Source organism: Malaclemys terrapin, chromosome 5, assembly GCF_027887155.1.
Source record: "Malaclemys terrapin pileata isolate rMalTer1 chromosome 5, rMalTer1.hap1, whole genome shotgun sequence".
Taxonomy (NCBI): Eukaryota; Metazoa; Chordata; order Testudines; family Emydidae; genus Malaclemys; species Malaclemys terrapin.
Genome location: NC_071509.1, coordinates 62579412 through 62604742, shown reverse-complemented (window position 1 = coordinate 62604742; position 25331 = coordinate 62579412). Strand labels below are relative to the sequence as shown.

Genomic DNA, 25331 nt, shown 5'->3' with positions numbered 1-25331 from the left:
GCCTACTATGTAGGATACCCAAGTTTGAATCCTCACATACCTGATTTGGAACAGGGACTTGAAACAGGTCTCCCACTGCTCAGGTGGCCACCCACTCAGCTTGCTGGCTTCTGTGACTCCCTTTCTTAGGTACCTAACTTGGGGGCTATGAATTCAACTGAGTGACGGCATTGCAACTCCTATATCCCCTTTGTGAATCTAGCTCTTCCTACCTAAAACTTTCATTGACATAAACTTTAACTAATATTCCATGCTGATTTCTGAGGAGTAAGACAGAACAGGGCACTGATCCCCATTTATCTGGAGGGCTCCATGTGCTTCATTCTTATTAGCATTAAAGTGAGTTACTCACATACACTAAAACAAACAAACAAACAGAGCTACCCACTCAGACTAAATTAAAGCAGTAAGCCCTATCTCAACAGAAATCAGTAAATCTTCCAAAATACGTCAAAGAACAGACTGTTCCGAAATAAAAGCATTGTTCTGTGATTTTTATGTCTGTGTGGAACATGATCTTTATTTTTGCACTATCCAATTCCTTTCAAGCAGAGCTCTTGGATAATTCCATCCCATTAGTTAAGGTTCTACTCCTTCACCTAGATAGATGAATTATTAATGCCATGCCACAGGAAAAGTTTAACTTTTCAGTACACCAACCATCATTCTATTACAAGTAATTATTAGCTAGTTTACACCCACTTAACAAATGAAAAACTAGGACATGTATCTTGCCCAGGGGGCAGTAGGTAAATGTGGAAGAATTTTGGAAGCGTTAGTGTGAGCCAGAAGCCATCAGCTCCCCCTTTCCTGGATAACATGTACTGTGATCCCTTGCTCGAATTTTGAAATGTTATCAAAACATACAACCAACTTGGTCTGGTTTATTCTTTTCAAACTCAAAGTTATGATTCTGTTTTGTCCTCAGGGTTCATCTACACTGCAGCTGCGGTTGGGGTGGGGCGGGGGAGTGGGGGAGGGAGACGAGGGGAGGGTTATTTGCAGCTCATGTAGACTTACCTGCACTAGCTGTACTAATGAGGATATGGCAGTGCTGGCCGCACAAGCCAGTCTGATTTCCCTGGATAAATACTCGCTTGTGCAACCAGTGCTGAAGCTTATATTGCTATGCATAGGTATTTTTAATGAGCTAGCTAGATTAAAGTTAGCATGGGTCTGAGTAAATGAGCTGTTAATCATACCCCCACCTGCAGCATACATATACCCTAAGTGTGAGATATGAGTTTTGCCACTGACTTCAGTGGGAGGGAGGTAGGGAGGAGTTATAATGATTTTTTCTTTTAATATTTGTTCAATTACTTTAATTTTGTTGTAAAGGGGTGACTATTATCTGTAGTAAACTAGAGGCACTACTATGAATTAACAAAGAAAAAATACCCTGTAGAATGACAAAAAGAAGCATTTGCTGCTTTCAATCCATGCACATAAATCCTACTGGCAACAAATGAGAATTCTGCACTTAGATGAGTTAGATATTGACCTCATCCAACTTATTTTAAAGGTGTAGAACACATACAAACATAGGACCAAATTCTGCAGGACCAAATTCTGCCCTTAAATATATCTGCACAACACCAATTCAATTAAAGGAAGTTACATGCACATCTGAGGATATAATTTCGGAGAAATAACTGACAGAAAATTAGTTGCACTAATAACTCAATTGTTCGAATAATCAAATACATTTCCCTAGAGGTTTATAACTTTGCATAGATAATGCCAGCGGCCCTGAGAACTGGGTTTCAAAGCATAGTATTTGAAGTTACCTCTCAATTTTTGGTGTGAAGAGGGGGAGGAGGAAGATGCACCACAACACACGGGAGTGGGAGCGGGGGGGAAGCAATTAAACAAATTAAAAGTTAGAACCTGATGATTTCTGCAGATTTAAAATGAATGGTAGAATAAAGACAGAAAAGCACTGTATTTAACTTAGGCAATATTTAATTTAATAAGTAAAAAAGATCCAAAGACTCCTTATTGAAATGACAAGGTGTAGTTGCTACCATTAGTTATGCAACTTATTTTTAAAAAAGTTTAAAAGTCTTATCTGCAAGCATTCAATGCAGCCATTATAGTTCTGAGTTTTCTTTTTCATTAATCAAAAGGTGTAGATTGTCACAGTCTGAATCAATGAAGATAAAAAATTATTATTTTAGGATTTAATATATAACAAAAAATCTGCTTCACTTTTGTTTTTTTATTTCCTGTACTCCAATATTAATGTAGTTTACTGTCCCAAAATGCAAAATCAAAAGAACTGTGTCATATTTTACTCAACATGCCTGTTTTACCAAACCTTTAAAGTTAATTATCTAATTTGATACTAGACAAAAACCACTGACTTTTCTCCAACACTACAAATCTACTTTATGGGACAGATGAAATGTGGTATTTATATAATGCAAAGCAAAACAAAAAATCCTATCAAATATGGCAGAAAAAGGAAAATTTACCATTCAGAAATGCAGTTCCATTTGCTGCCTTGCAGGATCGAGACCAAAGTGGTTGTGAGAGGTGTCGAGAACCCTCATATCCCAGGGAGTTGAGGGTGGAATGCAAAGAGCATTTTGCAAGACGGGTCTCTTAGTTCCTCAGCTCCAAAAATCAATTGTATGAAATGTATTTTTAAGTGGGTAGTAAGCACTGACAAGCTAAGTCTCATAACTTTTCATATTTGATAGAAAGTTAAAAAGCCAGAGGGCAAGACAAAAAATTGTTTGAAACTCTGAATAAGCTATAACATTGTATAAACTAATGTAATAACCTGCTTCTACAGTTTACACATTTCTCTGCAGTACTTTTAAAACCCACTCATTTGTAGTGACACTAATACAATATTGCCAAAAATAATAAAATGGCACTGGTATATGCCATATTCTGAATCTGTTCCCTAATTAGGTCAAAAATGGAAAGAGAAACTGTTTAGAATACACTAATTTTTTCTCTCTCTTCCTCCAGCCAGAATGAAATATAATGTCATACTAGAATCAATAAGTGATTCAACCTGTCTCTTTCTTCCATTTTTCCAGAAAGTGGGTAATATAGATTAGTAGTAATGCTCTGGAATTATTTTCAAGTTTGTCCGTATTTAGTTACCTGAACCTGAGTTTCTGAGAGAGCAACACCAAATTCTACTGCTCTAATAATGAACAAGTTTAGCTCTGAGCAGAGTCTTAAAGTCTCATCTATATTACCTACATTGAGTAGTAAACACTAATTCAGATTTGAAAGTGATATTCAATGCTAGTTTTGTTTTCTCACAGTTTGTGCATACATTACAAATACAAAATGTGTGAAATTATTTAGTGGGAGAAATGTAAGTTACAACGTGAAGTTCTTTAGTGAGTGAAGTACAGTTCTTTGGTGAGCATGGACACAATACATGGAATCTGCTTCTTTCCATGAAAACCTGGTTGGTTTGAATACGAACTAAATTGTGCCACCTTGCGATTTACACGTGTTAGTATCTGCATAAGCTCAAGTTTCTTTGCATGTTGTTTCAGCATCAAACATAGCGACTGAATAAACCAGGAGCCGTCTGATGAGTTTCTCCAGGAGTAATAGCCTACAAAAGAATAAATTGTTAAGTAAAATACACTTAATTGGTCCAGCGTAGTGTCCTGTGACTGAGTAACGATCAGGAAAAAATAGTTTGTTTACAAGAGTAATTTTCTTGGGAACAATCAATCAAGAGTAATCAAGAGTTAAAATAATTAAAAAAAGGTTTTAAAATAAATGACTCTAGCTTGTTACTTAAATAATCACAATATACTTTCAATAGACACGACCACTCCGTCTCCAAAACACAACACAAAGAGTTAGTTCAGATTGCCTAGCCCTGACCTCCTTTACTAATCTAGACAAACCCTAGGCAAAGGAAGAGTCAAAACTGGGCAATCCATCTTTCACCACCCAGTGTTCTAAGCGCAGCAGCAGTTTCTATTTAATTACACCATTAAAAGATACATATACATCAGGAAAAGAGGACAGTATAGACAGATTCAGGATCCAGTTGCTCAGACCTCAGTGTCACTGTCCTTGCCCTTCTCCAATCTACTGTATGCAGGAATAAAGCTAGTAATCTATTCCCTGCCATTGAAATTGTGGATGGCATTAGAGAAATTCTAATACAATGTCTCATATGGACAATATGAAGAATTAGATGACCTCTTCACATTACGTTTGTATTAATCACTATTTCTGGGTTGTACAGGAACTACAAGTGAGGGTGGAATCTATAGATCAGAAGAAAACTTGATTGTCAGGTACTCCCAAAAGCATCCCAAATAATAATATACTTTTTGTTTCTTGCCATAATTTATTTGCATAGATCTGATTAACTAGGCATACAGTACTACTGCAAATGAATGTTTGAGTCTGGAGGATTTGACAGTGAAAAAATACCTTAACATTCAATTTATTGTAGGAATAGGCATTTCAAGCTCTATCTTACTTTGCGCATAAGTACAAGAAAGTGAAAAAAGAAAGGCAACGGGAATTGTTTTATGAAAGAATAAAAAAATGTATTCAATCACCTTCAAATCAAGTTTAACATTAATACAAACAAATATCTATGTATTTTAGCAATGAAGAATTTTGACATGAGCCTCTCTTACCCGGAACAGTAGAATATGCATATAGGAAGTCTGCTTCTACAGGCATTTTCTGACATGTATTTTCCTCTGAGCTACTGTCTGTTTCAACACCAGAATCTAATTCTGTCCCTCTACAAGCCTGGAGAGAAGGGAGGGGAAACAAATTGAAGAAATAGCAAAGGTCAGCAGTAAACATCACCACGGTTGTCCACTGTTAATTCAAACTTTGACATCTTGCTGATGTGAAAAACAATTAAATGAACTATAAAAAGAATGAGATTCCTATACTTAACATTTTTTAGTTCTGTTTGAATGCCAAGTACGGCAATCGGAGTTTATGTAATTGATTGCATCAGTTTGACTAAATTATGGGTTTATTAATTCAAAATTTTGGTTTTGCATATAAGAATCTATTGAAATTCTGACTGATGTTTCAAAGATTTCTGGGTAGCCCTGATGGAATGCATAACTTGACCTATTACAACATCCGCCTACTTACATAAAGCCAGACAGTGCCACCTTTACTCAAGGAGAATAGTATCTCACTCTGCAAGTAGTTCCTTTGAAATCAGTATAAGCAGTATAAAATTCTGAGCTTTGCCTCATCATCTAATGGAAAACTTGCATTATTCAAGTATGTAGCAGCTCAGCTGTGCTTTACCTGAAAGAAGAAGAGTTTTGGCTTTCCCACAAGACTCTTACATCTGTCTCCTCTGAACAGGCCTGTTAATATTTTCAATTCAAAAGGACCATCTGTACCATAGATTAATCCATCTTCACCATGACTTAACACAACACAAACAAAACTACTTCGATTGCTGTGATCATCTTTAGCAACTAGAAAAAGAGGAGAGAAATAATTGGTGTTTGAAACTTCCCATGTGTTAGAAAAGTATGTTTATTATGATGTTAACAAGGACCTTATTTGGCAATATTAGATTCAGCAATCGCTTACACATACACGTACAGGCCAAGCCTGTGCCTCACGTGTGACAATAAGAAACCGCCCACGGCAAACATTAGGAGTAGACTATGTAGTTGGCTGCCTTGGGCATCTAATTTTTGGGAGTGGCTCTTGGATGGCCTACACTCCCAGCAGCCAAGACAGGTTCTGAGGATCTGCCCCTTTTAAGTCTCATGCATTGTTCAGAGCAGCAGTCATATCTGGGGCAAGAAGCAACTAAACAACCAACAACGCAATCCAACCCTAGTCGCCTCCACCTGCACCAGCTGGGAGAACTTCGGGAGAGTGGGTGTTTGCCCCTTTAATGGTATCCTTCACCTCCTCTGCACTGTTGCATACTTGTGGAACAGACTGCCAAAGTCTTTACTGCTAACTGTATAATACCCTGGGTAAAAGGCAAGGTGAATCTCTATGTCCATTTAGTCCTCCATTGAGAGGGTCAACAAGGTTGAAAATTGATGACAGCTATGATGATGATGGTTTTTGTGATATAAAAATAATACACCTCTACCTCGATATAACGCTGTCCTCAGGAGCCAAAAAATCTTACCGCGTTATAGGTGAAACCATGTTATATCAAACTTGCTTTGATCCGCCAGAGTGCACAGCCCTGCCACCCTGGAGCACTGCTTTACCACGTTATATCCGAATTTGTGTTATATCAGGTTGCGTTATACCGGGGCAGAGGTGTACATCCAATGAGATCTAGACAAAAAACAAACTTTCTACATGGTAATGTTGGATCACTACCAACCTGGATTATATTTGAACCAGGGACCCTATAGTAAGAGGGCATCTATCATATTACCAATTATGATCTACCATACTACCATATTACCCTCAATCATCTGTCTACTCTCTCAATGGTTAATTATCTACTACTTAACTTTTATTATCGATCCCTATCTTCTCATCCAATTTTATCTAGTGATATTTGATATTATTGAAATTTATATTCTTAAACAAGAAGGCAGCATTCTCCAACACTATCTCCTAGTTTCAACAACTCCTATTTCATCTGTGTTTGTGGCTTTATATTTTCCCATCATTTACTAATGAGCGTTCTAAGGCTCAGTTCTTGGCTCTTTTTACCATTGAGAACACATCAATTCTAGCTCAAACTTAAGACATAACTTCTAGCTAAGCTTTTACCTACAGTACCCTATCTATATTTCTATGTTAATGACATCCAACTCTACATCTCCTTTAGTTAATTCTTTGATCACTGGCTCCCATCTATTGCAATTAATTCCTTTTATAATTTTTCTAATCATTCTACTCTAACATCAAGTGATCCAGAATGTTCCCACCAGAATATTCTTTTCCTTCAGAAAGAGGAACCATGTTACAGGCTTTCGACCTCTGAATCCAATTCAAAATATCATTCCTGATTTCCAAAATTATTCATAAACTGCTCTACCCTTCCTCTAACCTTGCATTTGCCTATTCCTCATCTCACTCTGCTCCTATGATGTTATTCATAGAATCATAGAAGTGTAGGACTGGAAAGGACCTTGACAGGTCATCTAGGCCAGTTCCCTGTACTCAAGGCAGGCCTATGTAATAACTAGACCATTCTTGACATGTGTTTGTCTAACCTTTCCTTAAAAACCTCCAAAGACACAGATTCTACAAGCTCCCTAGGCAAATTGTTCCAGTGCTTAACTACCCTGACAGTTAGGAAGTTTTTCCTAATGTCCAACCTAAACCTCTTTTGCTGCAATTTAAGCCCATTGCTTCTTTCCCTATCTTTAGAGGTGTGGGGAAAAAGACCTAGGTAGCCTTCTTAATGACAACCAAAGTAACACCGAAGGCCCAAATTCAGGTCCTCTGACAGAATCTGACTGCACAGACGACCTTTACGTAAGGCAGTACAGGCCAGAACCTGAACTAAACTAGGCTGTGCAATCCCCTGCCAAATACGGTCACGGGCCATGACCAGAGGAGGGAGGGGAAAGAAGCCATGCGAAAGGCCTTAGCAACATGATAACTACTGGTTGATGGAAAAACATAACTGCTCATTGATGAAACATAGTAACGGCTTATATGAAGAAATTGCTTCTAGTAAAGGCCAGCTACCTGCCACCAGCCAATCATATCATCTTTGGGCGTCCTATAATAACACCTCCCCCCCCCCCCCCCGGGAAACAATATGTACCCTGACGAAAAACACCCCCCCCCCCCCCCCCGCTGGTGCCAAGTACCACCCATGTCAAAACCATCAAGAAACCCCCCCACCCGATAGGCACCCAATTCTTGTAAATAATGAGGAAGCTACCAGGAAAAAGGAACAGACCCCTACTCTTATTTAGCATAAATGATGTATTGTTTGTAATATGCTTGCGGTTTGACGGAATAAAGCAGCTGTGAGCTGCTGCTAGGTGTAGTAGTTTTCGTACTGCTACCCCAACGTGTTGGTATGTATTGCAATAAACTGGCCTCAGGCTTGAGTCTGTGAACTAAAATCAATGAGTGGGTGACTTTTTCCACGACAGAGGTTAACGAGAACAATTTTTCACCCTCCTCCTTATAACAGACTTTTATGTACTTGAAAAAGTATGTTCTCCCCCAGTCTTCTCTTCTCCAGACTAAACAAACCATTTTTTTTTGTTTTCAATCTTTCCTCATAGATCACGTTTTCTAGACCTTTAATCATTTTTGTTGCTCTCCTCTGGACTTCCTCCAATTTGTTCACATCTTTCCTGAAATATGGCGCCCAGAACTGGATACAATACTCCAGTTGAGGTCTTATCAGCATGGAGTAGAGTACTTCTCGGGTCTTGCTTACAATACTCCTGATAATACATCCCAGAATGACGTTCGCTTTTTTGCAACAGTGTTACACTTTTGACTCATTTAGCTTGTGATCCACTATGACCCCCATCTTCCGTAGTACTCCTCCCTAGGCTGTCATTTCCCATTTTGTATGTGTGCAACTGATTGTTCCTTCCCAAGTAGAGTACTTTGCATTTGTCCTTATTGAATTTCATCCTATTTACTTCAGATCATTTCTCCAATTTGTCCATATAAGTTGGAATTTTAATCCTATCCTCCGAAGCACTTGCAATCCTCCCCCAGCTTGGTATCCTCTGCAATTCGTAAGTGTACTCTTTATGCCCTTATCTAAATCACTGATGAAGATGTTGAATAGAACCAGACCCAGGACCGACCCCTGCGGGACCCCACTTGATATGCCTTCCCAGCTTGACTCTATTGTTCTCCTCCCCAGGATTTTACAGATTAGGTGGGGAAGTTTTACTGTGCCATTATGTAGATTTCTCTCTCTCTAGCATGGTTTAGGGGGGCCATGTACTGTAATCAAAATGAGAGAAACTGCATTCTCAGGTCTGGACTTAGTTTTTCCTCCTACTGTTCTCCCAGAGACTGAGCAAATACATTTGCAATACTTGTTTGTTAGGGACAAGGGCAGACCTTGCTAAGATGCCACAATAACCTCTGATAGTGATATGCACAGAAGTAATGGCAGATGAGGGTAGCAGCCTTGTACCAGAAATTAAAATATATATATATATATATATATATATATATATATATATATATATATATATATATATATATATATATCTGAAACATGTGCCTTTCTTTCACTATGAATATAACAGGAAGGAGGTATTAGGAAACGTGAAAAGAAAAAGTTTAGTTAAACACAGTAGCATTTAAGTAGCGTAACTAGTTTAGAAATAGACCCCTACATAAAGATACTTTATATTCTAAAATAGATTTTTTTTTTTTAAATCCTTCATTCTCTTTCCAAACTAGGAATTGTGACAGAAAAGTGACATGTAAATGATCTCAGTTAGTTCTGAACACCTACCTGGAGGTTAGAGAGTTCAGATTCTGAGGACAGCAGCAAAAATTGCACATAGGGCTCAGTCCTGCAAGGTGTTGAACATGGGGCTAATCCCACAAAGCACTGAAGCATGTGAGTAGCCATACATAGTCAATGAACTACTCACATGCTTAAAGTGAATCATGTGCTTTGCTGGATCATCCCAGAGGGCTCAGCAGCTTGCAGGATCAAGCCCAAATAACCTGTTTTTTTTTTTTTTTTTTTTTCTTCTTTTAGCATCCACAATTTTCCACTTGTAGGAAGTACTGGACCACTTATTCTTTTATCTAAAATTTTAAAGTATATAATTTTAGACTATAGATATATTTTAATAATACAGACCCAGATCATTACTACTTACCATTTTGCAAGATGTCAAACATTTGCTTCCCTGTACGATCATTGTGAAGGTTGACTTTATATCCCAAAGTCATAAAAGTATCTCTGATGTGTGCAGCATCTGCATCAGTACCAGATCGGAATGACATTCCTTTGGATTTGAAAAGAAGAATCACTTTAATTTCATGTAAAAAAACACAGTATAGCTGATTTGAGGTGTCAGAGCCAAATTCTGCTCAGTTATACCAGAAGTCTAGACCAACTCCACTGAAGCAAATACTCCAGATTTACACCAGCGTAGCAGAGCAGAATTTGACTCTATGCATTTATCACAAATAAAGCAAAAAGATTTTCATTTCAAAAGGAAACTTGTTGGTTTTTTGTTTTTGCTTTGCAAAAACAATCTATGGGCCTAAGCAATCACATTAATACCTCTAAAACTGCAAAAGTAAGATACTGGCTGTTAAAATCAGCTTGATAAGTATGATTTCCTACACTTGTAATTCCCCCCTTACAAATAGATAATTGGAAGTATCTACCATGAGAATTTACACACATTTAAACCATTACATTTTACATTAAAAATCTGGTTGCATATTTAAGTTTGAAGAACATTACATTTTACCAATTTCTCTGAATTAAGAAGAGCTTTAAAATCAAAATAGAAATATGAACAGTTACCAGTGGCTGGCAGGAAGTTCTTATTATTTATTATTATACATATCCCAATTTCTGGATAATCCATTTTGTAACTCTCATCTGGCTGTATTCCGGAGTCCATGGATTTACTAACAGGCAGGCTCTTTCTGTATGGAAACCAGATAATATAACAGATGAGTTTATAAAAACCAACCATTCTTAACAAGAGGAAACTTCCAAAACTGATTTATAAGCTTAGTCTTTTTCTAATTTTTCTCCATATTTTTGGTAAGGTTCTTTTGCAACTAGTGAAAGTGATGATAATTTTCACTACTTGCTCTTTAAATATTGTAAGTATCTCTATGAGATCAAAGCAACCCCTTGATTTTTAAGTCACTAGGGCTCCATATGGGTGTTGGAGGCATATGCATGCAACAGCTAGCAGGATTGCTTTGCATAGCCAGGCTCCAAACTGTGAAACTGATTGCATACAGTTCTGTCAAACAGAGTTACACAAATGAAAAAAATATATATCTATTTTTAATCTCTCATTTGCAGTAATATAATATGCAACTTGTAACAATCTTAGATAAAAATATTTAGACAGAAATGTGTCTAAACTGATAGTACCCCTGCAAATGGGGAATATAAAAACCTAAATTAAGAAAATAGATGGCCAAAACAAGAAGCACCACCACCAAAAAATTGTATCCTTCATACTGTACCCTTTCATCCTCATTCATATACACACAACTCTTACTTACATCAATAGACAACAGTTATGTGTGTATCTGAGGGCAGAATTGGTGCTAAGAGTTTAAACTTAACATTCAATTCTATCAAAAAGCTACATTAACAGGAAGTTAAGATTGCACAGGTAAGTGCTCAAGAGCTAGGAAATGACAAAGTTAAAACTTCACGTGCAAACTTAATTCTGTTCCCATGTGTACATTAATTGCAATACAGTCCATTACTCTGATCCTGCTTAAATTTTACTCATACAAATACTCACAGTGATGTCACTAATCACATGCCTGAAGTTAGCACATATGCAAGCTATTGCAAGATTGGAGTCTATATAATCACATCACATTCTATTTTTCAATATAATAAAATAAACAGGTTTTTAAAACCCAACAACAATAGGTATGTATGTGTAGCAGCTTGCAGTTCTGAGTAGCATATGTATACCAGATAGAGACCATGAAAGTAATTTATATTAATGCCCAGTGGACATACAAAATCCACAGAGCCCCAGGCAAAGACTAATGCAGAACATTTATTAAGTGTATGCACTCTTTACAAGCTACACAAAAGCGTTCACAAAAACTGATATGAATCCTGTGCAAAGTTATTCTCAATGGTGAAACTGTTATACGCCTTCTGGATAAAGTTGTCAAAGCACCAAGCCCATACAGCTTCACACACTCAACTTTATCCTTGCTGAGAATCCCTTGCTTTACTCATTGTCTCCACTAAATGTTTCAACTAAGGTAGCCTCACCTTCATTGTACATATTACAATGTTAGTGCCATTGCACTTTAACCGTACTCTGCCTATACAGAACCTGATTTTCAAAAGCTTGTAAGGCTGCCAAATCCAAACCAATGTTAATTGGAACACTAAAAGGAACTATTGGTCAGCTCTTAGGGGTATACAGACTCCACAGTCTATGTTTTTTCTTCTTTAATTCCTTGCATATTATATATATATATATACAGTCTACTGCAAAACTGAATATATATTTATATATATCAGTTTTGCAATAGACTAAGTTACATTGGGTGTGAATCTGATTTTTTAAAAGAGTTATTTACTAACATTGCAATATTGATGAACTAATCTTTGTGATATTTATTCAGTTTGTGTTATTTGCAGTTTCGCCATACAATTTCATTAGAGGGCTACTTCTCAGGACATTAAATATAAAATTTATTAAAGAAAACTAGAAACACCACACTCACCCTTGGGAACCAAAGAGAGATTTTGCATCTGTCTCATCTTGACCTGATTGCAGTCCATCTTTTATATCTGCCATTGTTGTTATTTATTAACTTGAAAAAATAAGAAAAATAGAAATGTAAGACACAAATTCCTTTTATTCACAATTTAACTACAACTGTTTCCTGTTGCTATGGTATTGTGAGGAACTCCAGAGGGACCTAACAAAATTAGGCAATTGGGTAGCATGATAGATAAAATCCAGTGTTTACAAATTCAAAAGAAGGAACTTGGGTGGAAGGAAACTGGATTCTATAGAAACTGTACCCACTATTAACTGTACCCACTCATTGTGGATAGTTTAATGAAAACACCAACTCAAAAAAGCAATTAAAATATTAGGCTGTAGAAACAGATGGACAGAATTTTTTTTTGAAAATAATATAATGCTGTTACATAAATTCATGGTATTACTGCACCTTGAATACAATTCCAATCACCTCATCTCAAAAAAGACACAAGAGAAAGAGAAGCGGTCCAGAGACAGGCAATACAAATGATTTGAGACTTCCATAGGAGGACAGATATTAGATTGTAAGCTCTTTGAGGAAAGGACCATGTTTTCCTATGGGTTCATATGGGTTCATCACTTAGCACAACTGGGTCTCATCCTAGTGAGCACATGGATGCTACTGTAACACAAATAATTAATAAAAAATTAAACAACAAAACAGTATAGAGAGCATATATTGGGTATTCCTATTTATCTTCCATCATAACACAGGAAAAGGAACTTGCAATGAAACTGAGGGTACGTCTACACTTACTTCCTGGTTCGGCGGCAGGCAATCGATCTTCTGGGATCGATTTATCGCGCCTTGTCTAGACACGATAAATTGATCCCGGAAGGGCTCGCCGTCGACGCCGGTACTCCAGCTCGGCGAGAGGAGTACACGGCATCGACGGGGGAGCCTGCCTGCCACGTCTGGACCCGCGGTAAGTTCGGACTAAGGTACTTTGAATTCAGCTACGTTATTAACGTAGCTGAATTTGCGTACCTTAGTCCGAAGTGGGGGGTTAGTGTGGACCAGGCCTAAGAGGCAACAAGTTTAAAACCAATTAAATAGATATAGATATATTTTTAAAACACACAAGTTATCAAGTCCAAGATTTAACAGCATTCAAAAAAGGGTTAGACATTTATACAGAGAGCAAGAACATTTATCGTTACACATTAGAGATGACAAAAAAGTGAGAACCATAAACCCTCATGCTTCACGGACTAAGCCAGCTATGAAATGACAAGAGTTTCAAAGAAACTTCTTCGATGGGCTAGTTATTCCATATTTGTCCATTGCAAGGATTGTTGCATCACCTTCTGAAGTATGTGATAGAATGGATCTATATAAAATTTTAAATAACCAAAGATATCAAGTTGCAAGTGTTGCTGATCAGACAAGATGAAGAAAAATAGTATTCTCTGCTTTGGTTAAGCGTGGAGCTGGCAATGCAAGTTTGATCCTTTCATAGCCACACTGTTTATTGATTTCCCCCCTGGATCTAGCCATATGTTGTCTTAATCTACTGTGAATATCCTCAGAACCATGCAAGTCCATCTTCTGTGGATGCAATTACTAATGCATCAAAAGTGTTAACACCATTACACACACCTCTATTTTTAAAGACAAGTTTGTTATTTTTCAGTGGCTTCAAAAGATGTCCCATGTATACACTGGGTACATTTTCTATATCAATTGAGGCTCTAATGTAATTAAGACAACTCCTTGACCACTAAATGTTTCCAGACTATTTTTACAGACCTGAAAGCTAGGATCCTGGAAATCAGCAGATTAGATTCCCTGGATGTGAACTTGCAAGGGGACCAAATATGGCATAATCCTACCCTAAATTTTAGCAGTTGCCTTCAGGACAATCAAATGTAGGAGGAAATGTGTCTGCGCTGCTAAACTTGCCTGCTCAGCACTATGAGCACATACTGTAGCACTGGGCAAGGAGCATCAGTTAAATGCTTTAGTCTTTTTTTTTTTTTAATCCCAAAGAGAAGAATATAGAGAAAAAAAGAACAGAAGATTGGTGGTAGGAGAATAGAAATATTGTGGAAAGAGACAGATACAGATAGAGAGGAGGTGGTCTAGTGGCAGCACATGTTCACATAAAACCAAATTTAGTTCTTTACGTTACAACAACATGGGCAGAGTGACTTTGTAGACAATGTACTAAGCCCCAGGAAGAAGCTCCTAGCAACCTCTCCGGCCAACTGATAAGGCTGCATTAAAAGGTTACAGAGGCTTCCTCAGCCAAAAGCAAGGCTTACGTTTATGCAGTGCCTTTTTGAGTGGAGGAGGGTGGGGAATTAGGAGATTGCAGAACCTCTAGAAAGAACAGGAGCATACACAAAAAGGAGTAGATTCAAGGAAAGAGGAAGAAAAAGATGCACAACAAGAAGAAAGGGATAGAAAAAGAGACAGAAAATGGCAGAAAGAAATTGCTAGTAGAATGAGGGAAGGTCCCTAGAAGAAACAAAAAAGGAATATAAATCTTTCACCATTCTGCATATTTTTCCCATTCATAATTCTTAGTTTGGCTACAGATTAGGAGTTTTTAAAAGGTGAAACTGCAGATATATTTTAAAATGAGGTGTATTATTTATTGGCATTTCTATTGCCCTCATCACTATAATTTCTAAGCACCTATTGAATACGTGTTTCTAATCCCTGCAAGCTCTGCTCCTAAGTAGCTTGCAGGGATCAGAAACTCTCTCAGGGCTTGTCTACACTACCAAGTTTTGTTGACAAAACTTATGTCAACACCCAAAAGTTGACAAAAGAAAAATCGCCAAAGGGTGTTCACACTTGCTCCCTCTGTCGACAGATCGTGTCCACATTGGGGACACCATCATCGACAGGGTGAGCGATGCACCATGGGTATGTATCCCACAGTGCAGTGTTGTGGGAAGGAAGAGCTGATCGCTGCATACGTACAACTGTAATATAATTAAAAGAGTAACAACGAATACTCCAGATAGGAAGAATAAGTGGGGCCTTCAGCACATAATGACCTAAATTAATTCCTTCCTCCCCACAGCTTCAGGGTGACTGAAGTCAGATATGTTTGGTCTGCTCCAATGATTCTAAATTATGATTTTTGTGACATCACAGTTACTACTAGAGCCCACTTGACTTGGTCAATAGGGTCTCTGGTAAGTGGCACTTTTGAATTATAACACAATTCAGTGCTTATAAAAATATTTTATACACTATAAAAACACTTGGAAAAACCATTTTACAAAATACAAAAATGCCACTTACTACACCCCTTTTGGCCAATTCCATGGCTCAGCATGGCTCCAGTGGTAGCTGCAATTTCCAGTCTGATGCATTTTATGGCATCTGAGTGGAGATGGCCTGTGCACCTTTTGGAAGCTGAAGTGCCAGGAAAGAAAGTTAGAGTAAAATCAGTTATGTGCTGAATGTCCTATTTATCTTTGCTATTTGAGCATTAAGCAACTACAGATTCATTTATATCATTTTCAAAATGAGACCTGTAGTTCACCTTTAATGTTTATGGAATTTTGAGTCTCTTAATGAAGCAAGTTAGCTACATTTAAAAAAACAAAAAACAAAACAAAAAAAAACAGAGACCCATCAGCAGACATGTTTTGTTGCTGTGCACTCAGACACACGCTGTCAGTAATAATTTTTCTCTATTCCATAGCACTGATGCCAACACCAAATAATAGCAATGCTCTTGGGAGGACAATGCTCGTTCTTGCTGACTTAGAGTACTAAGAATTACCTCACCTTAGTTAGCTAATGCAATGATGTAATTTTCTGTCACAGAAAACAAACATTTATCCAAGGAGGATGATCTCATGCTACAGGGGACAAAAAGGTACCTTTGAGCAAACATGTTTAGAATTAATTATAATTGTTCTGCTCTTTGAAATTTTTTTCCTGAGTCTTAAAATATCAGTTATGTATATGCAGTCAGATAATAGGAACTTTAAACAGCAAAGGAAGCTTTTAAAAAAAACGGATGTGATTACTAGCAGAATACGGATCCTTTTTCCTTAGCTTTTGGGACATTTGATTTACCCTTTAGGATCATTTGATTTGTTTTATTTAAAAAATTCAGTGCTCAAATGGATAAAAGGCTACAAAAAAAAGATAGATACTTTTTCTAGAGCTTACTAAGGAGGGAAGGGGCAAAGAGAGAATCAGTTGAAACAGGTCCCAAAATTAGAGCTGCTAGCAAACTACAACAAATGACTGCAGTAACAGTCTCTCTGTACAATATATTATTCAAATAAGATTTTTTTTTAAATGAGCAGAGCTATTCTAAGTTATCCCTTTTGCTGGGACAATGATCAACTACTAAAATAATTTCTTAACCATAGTCAAATGACTTAGAGCAACTGCAATCCTTAACTCCATCTAGACCTACTGAGATTAAACTCAGTCAGGCAATGCTTCATTGTATGACATTCATGTTTTAAGTCAACGCAATTACCAAAGAATTTTTTTTTTAGCACTATATGTCTGAATTGTGAAACATACAAGGGAAATTAATGATAGAGAATCAGAGTGTAAATAACATTAAAGTTTCTTTGACTTGGAAGCAAATAATTGAACCATCTTTGGTTTCTCCACACCCCTTGAAATATGCAAACCATAAGGGACAAAGACAGCACATGTTCAATATATGCCAGCTATGTTATGAAGCTGTGCTCAGAGTAAAATAAATGTCTCAATGTCTTTTTTTATAATTACTCTGATTTCCCCCAGTTTACAATTTCCCACTTTACATGATTATAGTGGAACACCGGAAACAGTCAACTATGTGAACAAATAGAATATATGCATGCATGAAATACTGGAATGAACAATACAGCTCTCTAAAACGAATAGCTAGTATATGAGGGGAAAAACTCAAACCAAACCCAGAATATTTGTCTCTTAAAACCTCAAATTACAAATGTTTAAACTACAGATTTAATTCTGTATATGAAATTATACCAATACCAAATATTACACTTTTTTGTAACCATTATGCTACTGAAACCTTGGTTTGTGGTTACTACTGATTAGGTGAGCCGCTCACCTAACAAGAGACCACAAGCCACAAAGCACATGATCAGAAAAATGTCATACAAGCCATTTTCTAGCATAGCATCCATTAGTATCAAAGACAACTTCAAAGTGAAAAAATTAACATCACAATGTGTACAAATCTGTAAAATGGTTACTAAAATAGTTCTACTCAAATAATTTTGAAAGACGGGAGTGCTGGCCCACTGTTGGGGGACAAGAAGTGAAAAGGAAAGTGCTTTGCAACAGCAACTTCCAGACAATTATAGCAGTGTGAAAAGTTCTAATGAGATTTTCATCTAGTTGTCTATAGATTGAAAGACAACAATAAATGGTCCTTGACAGTCAATACTGATAATACATTTCCCCACCCGGAAATAAGTATCTTTTCTGACCTCCGAATCCCCTAAAGCAGAATTTTTAAAGTATCTCATTGTATGAATGATCAAGGAAAAGCTTCACAAACTATTGGTGTCCACAGAACACAGTTGGTGAATAGTTGCGTTGGACAGACAGTTAAATAAAGAGCAAAATGATGCAATATGGTCAATAAAAAAAATACATATATGATACTTCAATTTCAAAATTCAGCGAGTCTCTTCAATACTGCATTTGAAACTGCCTATTAACTTATTGAAATGATCAGTACAGTAACAAATTTTCTTCCCCTCAAATTTCCTTCCTCTGTCCCCTAAAAAAATCCTTAACCCAATAATTTAGAGGAAAAAACACAATTTGCAGAATTCTGCAGAAGCTATATTTTCCAGGAGCAGCTGAAGTATGATGTGGATACATTTGTATTTGCTGCACAGGGGGTCCATTTTCAGAATGCTTTGAAGCACAAAGATTTTTTTGGAATAATAGCAACTTGCTACTAAGCAATGGGCAAGTCTACAAGAAGAGAGATTTAAGGTGGAAGAAGTTAATACAGCCTGTCAGGAAATTTCTTCCAATAAAACTAATCCAAGGTAAGTTTTATTTGTAAATTAATACTCAGAAAATATGCTCAGACAAAATACAGGCAATACTCCACAAATGTTGAAGGACTGGAGAGAGTTCAGAGAAGAGCTACAAAAATGATTTGAGGTCTGGAAAACATGCTTTACAATGAGAGACTTAAGGTAAATAGTTTCAGATCCTTATCAGAGTGCGCGTAGAGGTAACTTGATCACATACACAAGCAGAGGATATCCAATACCGGAGGGCTCTTTAACCTAGCAGACAGTGCCATAACAATGTTCAATGGCTGGAAGCTGAAGCTAGAAAAATTCAAACTGGAAATTAGGTGCAATTTTTAACAGTGTAGTTAATCACTGGAATATCTTAACCTAGGGAAATGGCAGATTTGCTATTACTTAAAAACATCTTTCAATCTAGACAAGATACCTTTCTAAAAGATGTGCTTTAGTTCAACCATGAATTCTCAGGCGCAAAGCAGAAATTTTGGGATTAAATTCAATGGTCTGCAGAAAGTTAGACTAGATTACCATAATGGTGCCTTTCCCTACTGTCCAGAAAAGGGGCAAGACACACCCAATACTCCATCCCCACCGGATTCACATGGGGGTAAACTCTGCAAATGCAAATTACAACTTTCCTTGCTTGCATTGGTGCAGCTATTTCGGTGACTGGCAATCGGTTGCTGGAAACAGGATAAATTCTCAATGTAGATATGGCCCAGCTATTCACTCCTGACCATTTTAGCAGAAACACCCTGCTACGCTGCGGCCGTGGACGGAGCTTAAAGTACCACCAACTTTCCCCCAACACCAATATGACCCCTAGCTTAAACAGAGCTGATTCTGTTTAAAATACATCAACTATATAAAGCGACAGAGTCCTCTGGCACCTTATAGACTAACAGACGTATTGGAGCATAAGCTTTCGTGGGTGAATACCCATGTCATCAGAAGAATGTAGTGGAAATTTCCAGAGGCAGGTATAAATATGCAGGCAAGAATCAGTCTAGAGATAACGAGGTTAGTTCAATCAGGGAGGATGAGGCCCTCTTCTAGCAGTTGAGGTGTGAACACCAAGGGAGGAGAAACTGCTTTTGTAGTTGGCTAGCCATTCACAGTCTTTGTTTAATCCTGAGCTGATGGTGTCAAATTTGCAAATAAACTGAAGCTCAGCAGTTTCTCTTTGAAGTCTGGTCCTGAAGATTTTTTGCTGCAGGATGGCTACCTTCAAATCTGCTATTGTGTGTCCAGGGAGGTTGAAGTGGTCTCCTACAGGTTTTTGCATATTGCCATTCCGAATATCTGACTTGTGTCAATTTATCCTTTTACATAGGGATTGTCCAGTTTGGCCAATGTACATAGCACAGGGGCGTTGCTGGCACATGATGGCATATATTACATTGGTGGACGTGCAGGTGAATGAACTGGTGATGATGTGGCTGATCTGGTTAGGTCCTGCGATGGTGTCGCTGGTGTAGATATGTGGGCAGAGTTGGCATCAAGTTTTGTGGCATGGACTGGTTCCTGAGTTAGAGTTACTGTGGTGTGGTGTGTGGTTGCTGGTGAGAATATGCTTAAGGTTGGCGGGTTGTCTGTGGGCGAGGACTGGCCTGCCTCCCAAGGCCTGCGAAAGCGAGGGATCGTTGTCCAGGATGGGTTGTAGATCATTAATGATGTGTGGAGAGTTTTTAGCTGAGGACTGTAGGTGATGGCCAGTGGAGTTCTGTTAGTTTCTTTCTTGGGCTTCTCTTGCAGCAGGAGGCTTCTGGGTACACTTCTGGGTCTGTTGATTTGTTTCCTTATTTCCTCGTGTGGGTATCGTAGTTTTGAGAATGCTTGGTGAAGATCTTGTAGGAGTTGGTCTCTGTCTGAGGGGCTGGAGCAAATGAGGTTGTACCTCAGCGCTTGGCTGTAGACGATGGATCGTGTGGTGTGTCCGGGATGGAAGCTGGAGGCATGAAGGTAGGCATAGCGGTCGGTGGGTTTTCGGTATAGGGTGGAGTTAACGTGACCGTCACTTATTTGTATTGTGGTGTCCAGGAAGTGGACCTCCCGTGTAGATTGGTCCAGGCTGAGGTTGATGGTGGGGTGGAAGTTGTTGAAATCATGGTGGAATTCTTCCAGAGTCTCCTTCCCATGGGTCCAGATGATGAAGAGGAAGGGAGTGTCCTGAATAGATGGTGGAGTTTCTTAGTGTATTCCTCAGTGGGATCTGAGGAAAGTGGCCTGTAGAATTTGGTATTGGAGAATTGTCTGGCAGCCTCCTTTTGGTAGTCAGACCTGTTCATGATGACAACAGCACCTCCTTTATCAGCCTCTTTGATTATAATGTCAGGGTTGTTTCTGAGGCTGTGGATGGCATTGCATTCTGTACGAATGTTATATAGTGTTCAACTATATGGTATCTTACTGATGTCATCACCATATCATATATATTTTTTGCTGCTGCTGCTGCTGTTTAGGGAGCACAGAACATTTAACACAGTGGCTACATTACATTAATTTCTCAATAACTCAATGTGAATTTTTTAAAACTATCTATTCAGATTACAGTATTAAGGTAGGGCACATTTGGGTGTTAGGCTACTTCACAGAGCAGGGGTAGTAAACAGGCGGACCGTGGGCCAAATCCAGACTGCCAGACACTTTTGAAAGGACCTCAAAATCTTTTTATTTACTTATTATCGTTATTGTTGTTATTTTCGCTAGTTTGGATCTTGACTATACCTTGACCAAGAAATTTAGACCTTGACAAAAAATAATTGACCACCCCTGCCATAGAGTCTCCTCTGTAATTTCTATAGAGCAAGACAGATCAAGGCTTATTTCTATTCTACAGGGAGTCCTCGGACTTATGACACCCAACTTACATCGGATGCCACTTACAACACTTTTTCAACTGACTGCCTGTTTCACCCCTAAGATGCTTGTTTCGCCCTTACTACGCTCAATTTGCATAAAGTTCGCTTGAAATATTTCCTGGTTGCGTTATACTGGTATGGAGCTGGAAAGGGTTGCTTCTGATTGACTTCAAGGCAGTAGGGTAGCCGATTGTTTTTGATTGGATCCTGACCCTGGGCTCAGCCAATCAGAAAGCTTGAACAATGATTGGCTGAGGCTCAGCATGTATGCCATTCTCCCTGGCTTTCTGAGCCTGTGAGGCTGGCATTCTGAGCAGCACATGTGAGTGTATATGTTTATTTGAATGCTGTTTACAAAATACAGTGTACAGTAAATACATTGATGTTGCAACATTAGTCATCTATAATTAATTTAGTACAAAAATCTGGGTTATTGTAGTGAAAATAGTGTATCAAGCCTTGGTTCAGGAATGAATCCCCCTCTTCATACCATTGATTCCTATGGGAAAAGCAGTTTCAACTTACAACGCAATTCTGAGGAACGAAATGTGTCGCAAGTCCGAGGACTTCCTGTATACAGGTTCTTATACTGAACTCTAAGCCCACTCCAGTAGTTCATTAAGCAATGTGTGGTTTATTCTCTCTTTCATCTTCTTCCCAGAGGGAGAATTGGGTGTACTCTGTAGTATTTTGTTTTGGTTTGTTTTAAAGGCACACGTTGCTATGCATTTATGTTAGCGAAGACAGAAGAAATGTGCCTTGCAGTTGGAGCAGAAGGTGATGAGGTTTGTGATGGTCCTTAGCTCCAGTGGGAGTTTATTCCACAATCTCAACTGGCCCCTGAGAAAATCCTATATCCTGCACAGAAGTGCTTTAACTTTATGGTAGAAAGTCCCACGGTGCCTGAAGAGGTGACAAAGACCTGTATAGCTGTATATAACTCATCATTGGCAGTCTCTTAACCAACCAGAGATGGTAAAAAGTCACTGCTGGATACTGCTATGTTAGAATTTAGCATCAGCAAGGAATCCAGGAGCACTCCTAAACTACAGACGGAACTGACCAATTGTGGATGTGTACCTTCAACCAAAGGAGATGGTACCATGGTTGCACAATTTTCAAAATTTCTTTCTTTTCCCAGCAGCATAACCTCTGCTTTGTTCAGATTCAGTTTTAATCAGATGTTCTTCACCCATGAGCTGATCTCTTCCAACCACTGGGCTCTATTGGTGGTAGTTTATGGTGATATGTAGTGACAGGTAGAGTTTTGTGCCATGTAGATGGATCTTTGTGCCTGTGCAGAAGCTTAGTGAAGCCAATGGAATATTGGCACTTGGGTCCAATTGTATACTGTAAGGTTATAACTTCACCAGTCAGTCACAAAGTGTCAGCGACAGAGCAGATACTAACCCTTTTCTTTCTAAAGTGCTAACCCTGCACTTAGATACATGTGGGCAGACCTATCTACACAGACTGACTTCAACAGGGATCCACATGGCTGCCTGTGTGGATCTGAATGCAGAATGGGCCTTAGACAATACACCTCCAATGCCCCAACACTGTGCTCTGGAGAAACGAGTTGAGGAGGTACCATTTTTAAGGTGAGACTTAAAACTGATGTCCGGAGCTGACCAGCAGTGGTCATTGAAGATTCTCTAGTGGACAGCTTGGATAAATGCCACTGCCAGTTTTCTGTCCTACACTTACTCTTTGGGGAATTCTGTGCCACTGCACATGCGCCAAATTTATGTCCCCCGCAGATTGCTTTGCTTCCCTGCAGAAAAATTACTTTCTGACAGGGAAGCAAAGGGAAGCCACAAGAGTGGTCATGCAACCCTCCCCAGCAGTATGTTTTGGGTGCCCAGGGCAGCTGGCAGAGAGGTAAATCACTGGGGGGCAAGAGGCGAAACTTGGGAAGACCCGTATGGTGGCTCCTACCCTGCACCAGGCTCAGCTGCTAGTCCTGGCTGGGCTGGGGAGGATGGGACTTCCTCTTCCCCCTGCATGGCATCTGGGACCTGTCAGACCCACCCTCAGATTTCTCTCCCAGCTGCAGGAAGCTCTACAACCCCCCGCACAACACACTTCCTGCACCCATTGCTTCTCAGCTGTAGGGTGACCAGACAGCAAGTGTGAAAAATCGGGACAGGTGGTGTGTGTGTGTGTGGGTGGGGGGGTAATAGAAACCTATATAAGAAAAAGACCCAAAAATCGGGACTGTCCCTATAAAATCGGGACATCTGGTCACCCTACTCAGCTGCAGGGGGAGGGATTCCTGTACAGGGAGCTTCTCCCCCATCTGCCCAACCCTCATGCATCCAGATCCTCTCATACTCAGACTCTCCAGCTGACACCCCCCTCTCCCCACAATGAGTCCCACTCCCCAGGCACCTGGCTCACCCCAACAAGCCACCCGCACCCAGATCGCCACCCCGCTGAGCCAGAACCAGCTGCACCTGGATCCCAACCTCACTGAGCTCCACACCCCTAGCATCTGAACCCCCCACTGAGCCCCCCACACCCAGACAGCTGTGCCGAACTCTATCCCCCCAATGCTCCCCCACCACTGAGCCCAACCACCTTCACCTGGACCCCCCTGCAGAGTCCCATTACTGTTGCACCCAGAACCCCGCAAAAAGCCCCTGTGCACCCAGATTCCCAGAGCCATCTACACCCAGATCACTCTCAACCCACACCTGGATCCACACACATTAAGCCCCCTCCACACCTGGATCTTGCCTTACTGACCGTGCCTGCCCACACAGAGGGGCAGGGCCCTGGGGTGTTTCTGGGGCAGGCCAGGTACTTGCACTGTCTCAGGGTCAGGTGCAGCCTATGCTCCCCAGTGCCATGCTGGAGCCTCCACATTTATTTGACAAATAAAATTTGCAGAATTTCAAAGTATTATGCACAGAATTTTAATATTTTTGGTGTAGAATTTTATTTTTTTTGGCACCAAATGCCCTCAGGCGTATATACTCCAATTTAGTATTATTAAATGCTGACAGTGAGAGAGCTGAAAGATTAGACCAGGAGTTTAATTATTTATTATTACTATTTCCAAACAAAACCTTAAAGTCAATTAAATTAGATTTCAACGTTCTCCCACAGCACCCTGTAAGAACATGAGAGCCAGAAACAAACTCTAGGAAACAGAAAATGGTTAGTCTATTCTAGCTGTGCAAGCAGAAGGGAAAGGAAAGCATCTTGCATTGCATTACACTAAGATATTCGTATTCATTAATTCATATTGCATCCATATTTTAACTTGTAATAGTACTTTACTTTCCTATTTTGACATTGTAAGGCATGATGGGTACGGGCTTGTCTACACTTGGAAATTTCCTGGAATTGTTATTCCGAAAGAACTAGTCTACACGATTTAAGCTAAACCGGACAAAGGCTCTCACGAGCTGGGGCTGGAATAAGAGCGCCTTATACAGAAATAACTGTCGACAACACATAATTATTCCGGAAGAGCTATAGGGGACTTGACAAGCGCAGCCTCGGAACCCTGTTAACCCCACCCTGCCGCTTCGCAGAAGTGGCTGCATTTCGGCGGCGGATGCCAGGCTCGCAGCGCCTGTCGGCTCGGGAAGGGCGAGGGGGGAAAGTGCCTCGGGCAGTAACCCCGGATCGTCTGTTGCTTCCACGCAAGGCAGCGAGAACGAGCCAAGCCCCCTTTCCTGAGTGTCCCGCGGCAACCCGGGCTCGGAGCGAGCCCCGCTACTCTGCTCAGAGCCCGGCCCGGGGAGCAGGGCAGCCGGAGCCGCCCAGGCTCTTTGTTCGCCCGAAGGCGGCGGGGCTAGGAGCTGCCCGGGCTAAGCGGGGGCAGCGCCACCGTGCGAGCAGCCAGGCTCCGACAAACCCCCCACCCCGCGCGGGGACCCCCAGCCTCGATCGCTGCTCCCCCGCGCGCCCCGGTACCGGCGGGCGCTCCCCGTCCAGCACAGCCACTAACCTGCCGCCGGTCTCCAGCTCGCCCCTCAGCTCCAGACTAGAGTAGGCGGCGCACGCGCGCCAGGCTGGGGTCGGTTGGACTCGGCTGCTCGCT

General features: G+C 39.9%; 1 protein-coding gene across 2 annotated transcripts; it reads right to left on the bottom strand.

The window, feature by feature from the left end:
* Nucleotides 1-1944: 1944 nt before the first annotated feature.
* On the bottom strand, nucleotides 1945-25321 carry CASP3 (caspase 3). 2 transcript variants are annotated; one of them, XM_054031197.1, is made up of 7 exons: nucleotides 25239-25321; nucleotides 12373-12462; nucleotides 10451-10575; nucleotides 9792-9920; nucleotides 5278-5453; nucleotides 4638-4755; nucleotides 1945-3586 (listed from the first exon to the last, which is right to left on the bottom strand). In XM_054031197.1, exons 2-7 carry the CDS (start codon nucleotides 12444-12446, stop codon nucleotides 3360-3362), a joined length of 849 nt encoding a protein of 282 aa, XP_053887172.1. In that variant the 5' UTR covers nucleotides 12447-12462; nucleotides 25239-25321; the 3' UTR covers nucleotides 1945-3359. The 2 variants fall into 2 exon arrangements, with proteins under 2 accessions (XP_053887172.1, XP_053887173.1); XM_054031198.1 differs by lacking the exon at nucleotides 25239-25321 and adding an exon at nucleotides 15679-15777.
* Between the last annotated feature and the right edge of the window lie 10 nt (nucleotides 25322-25331).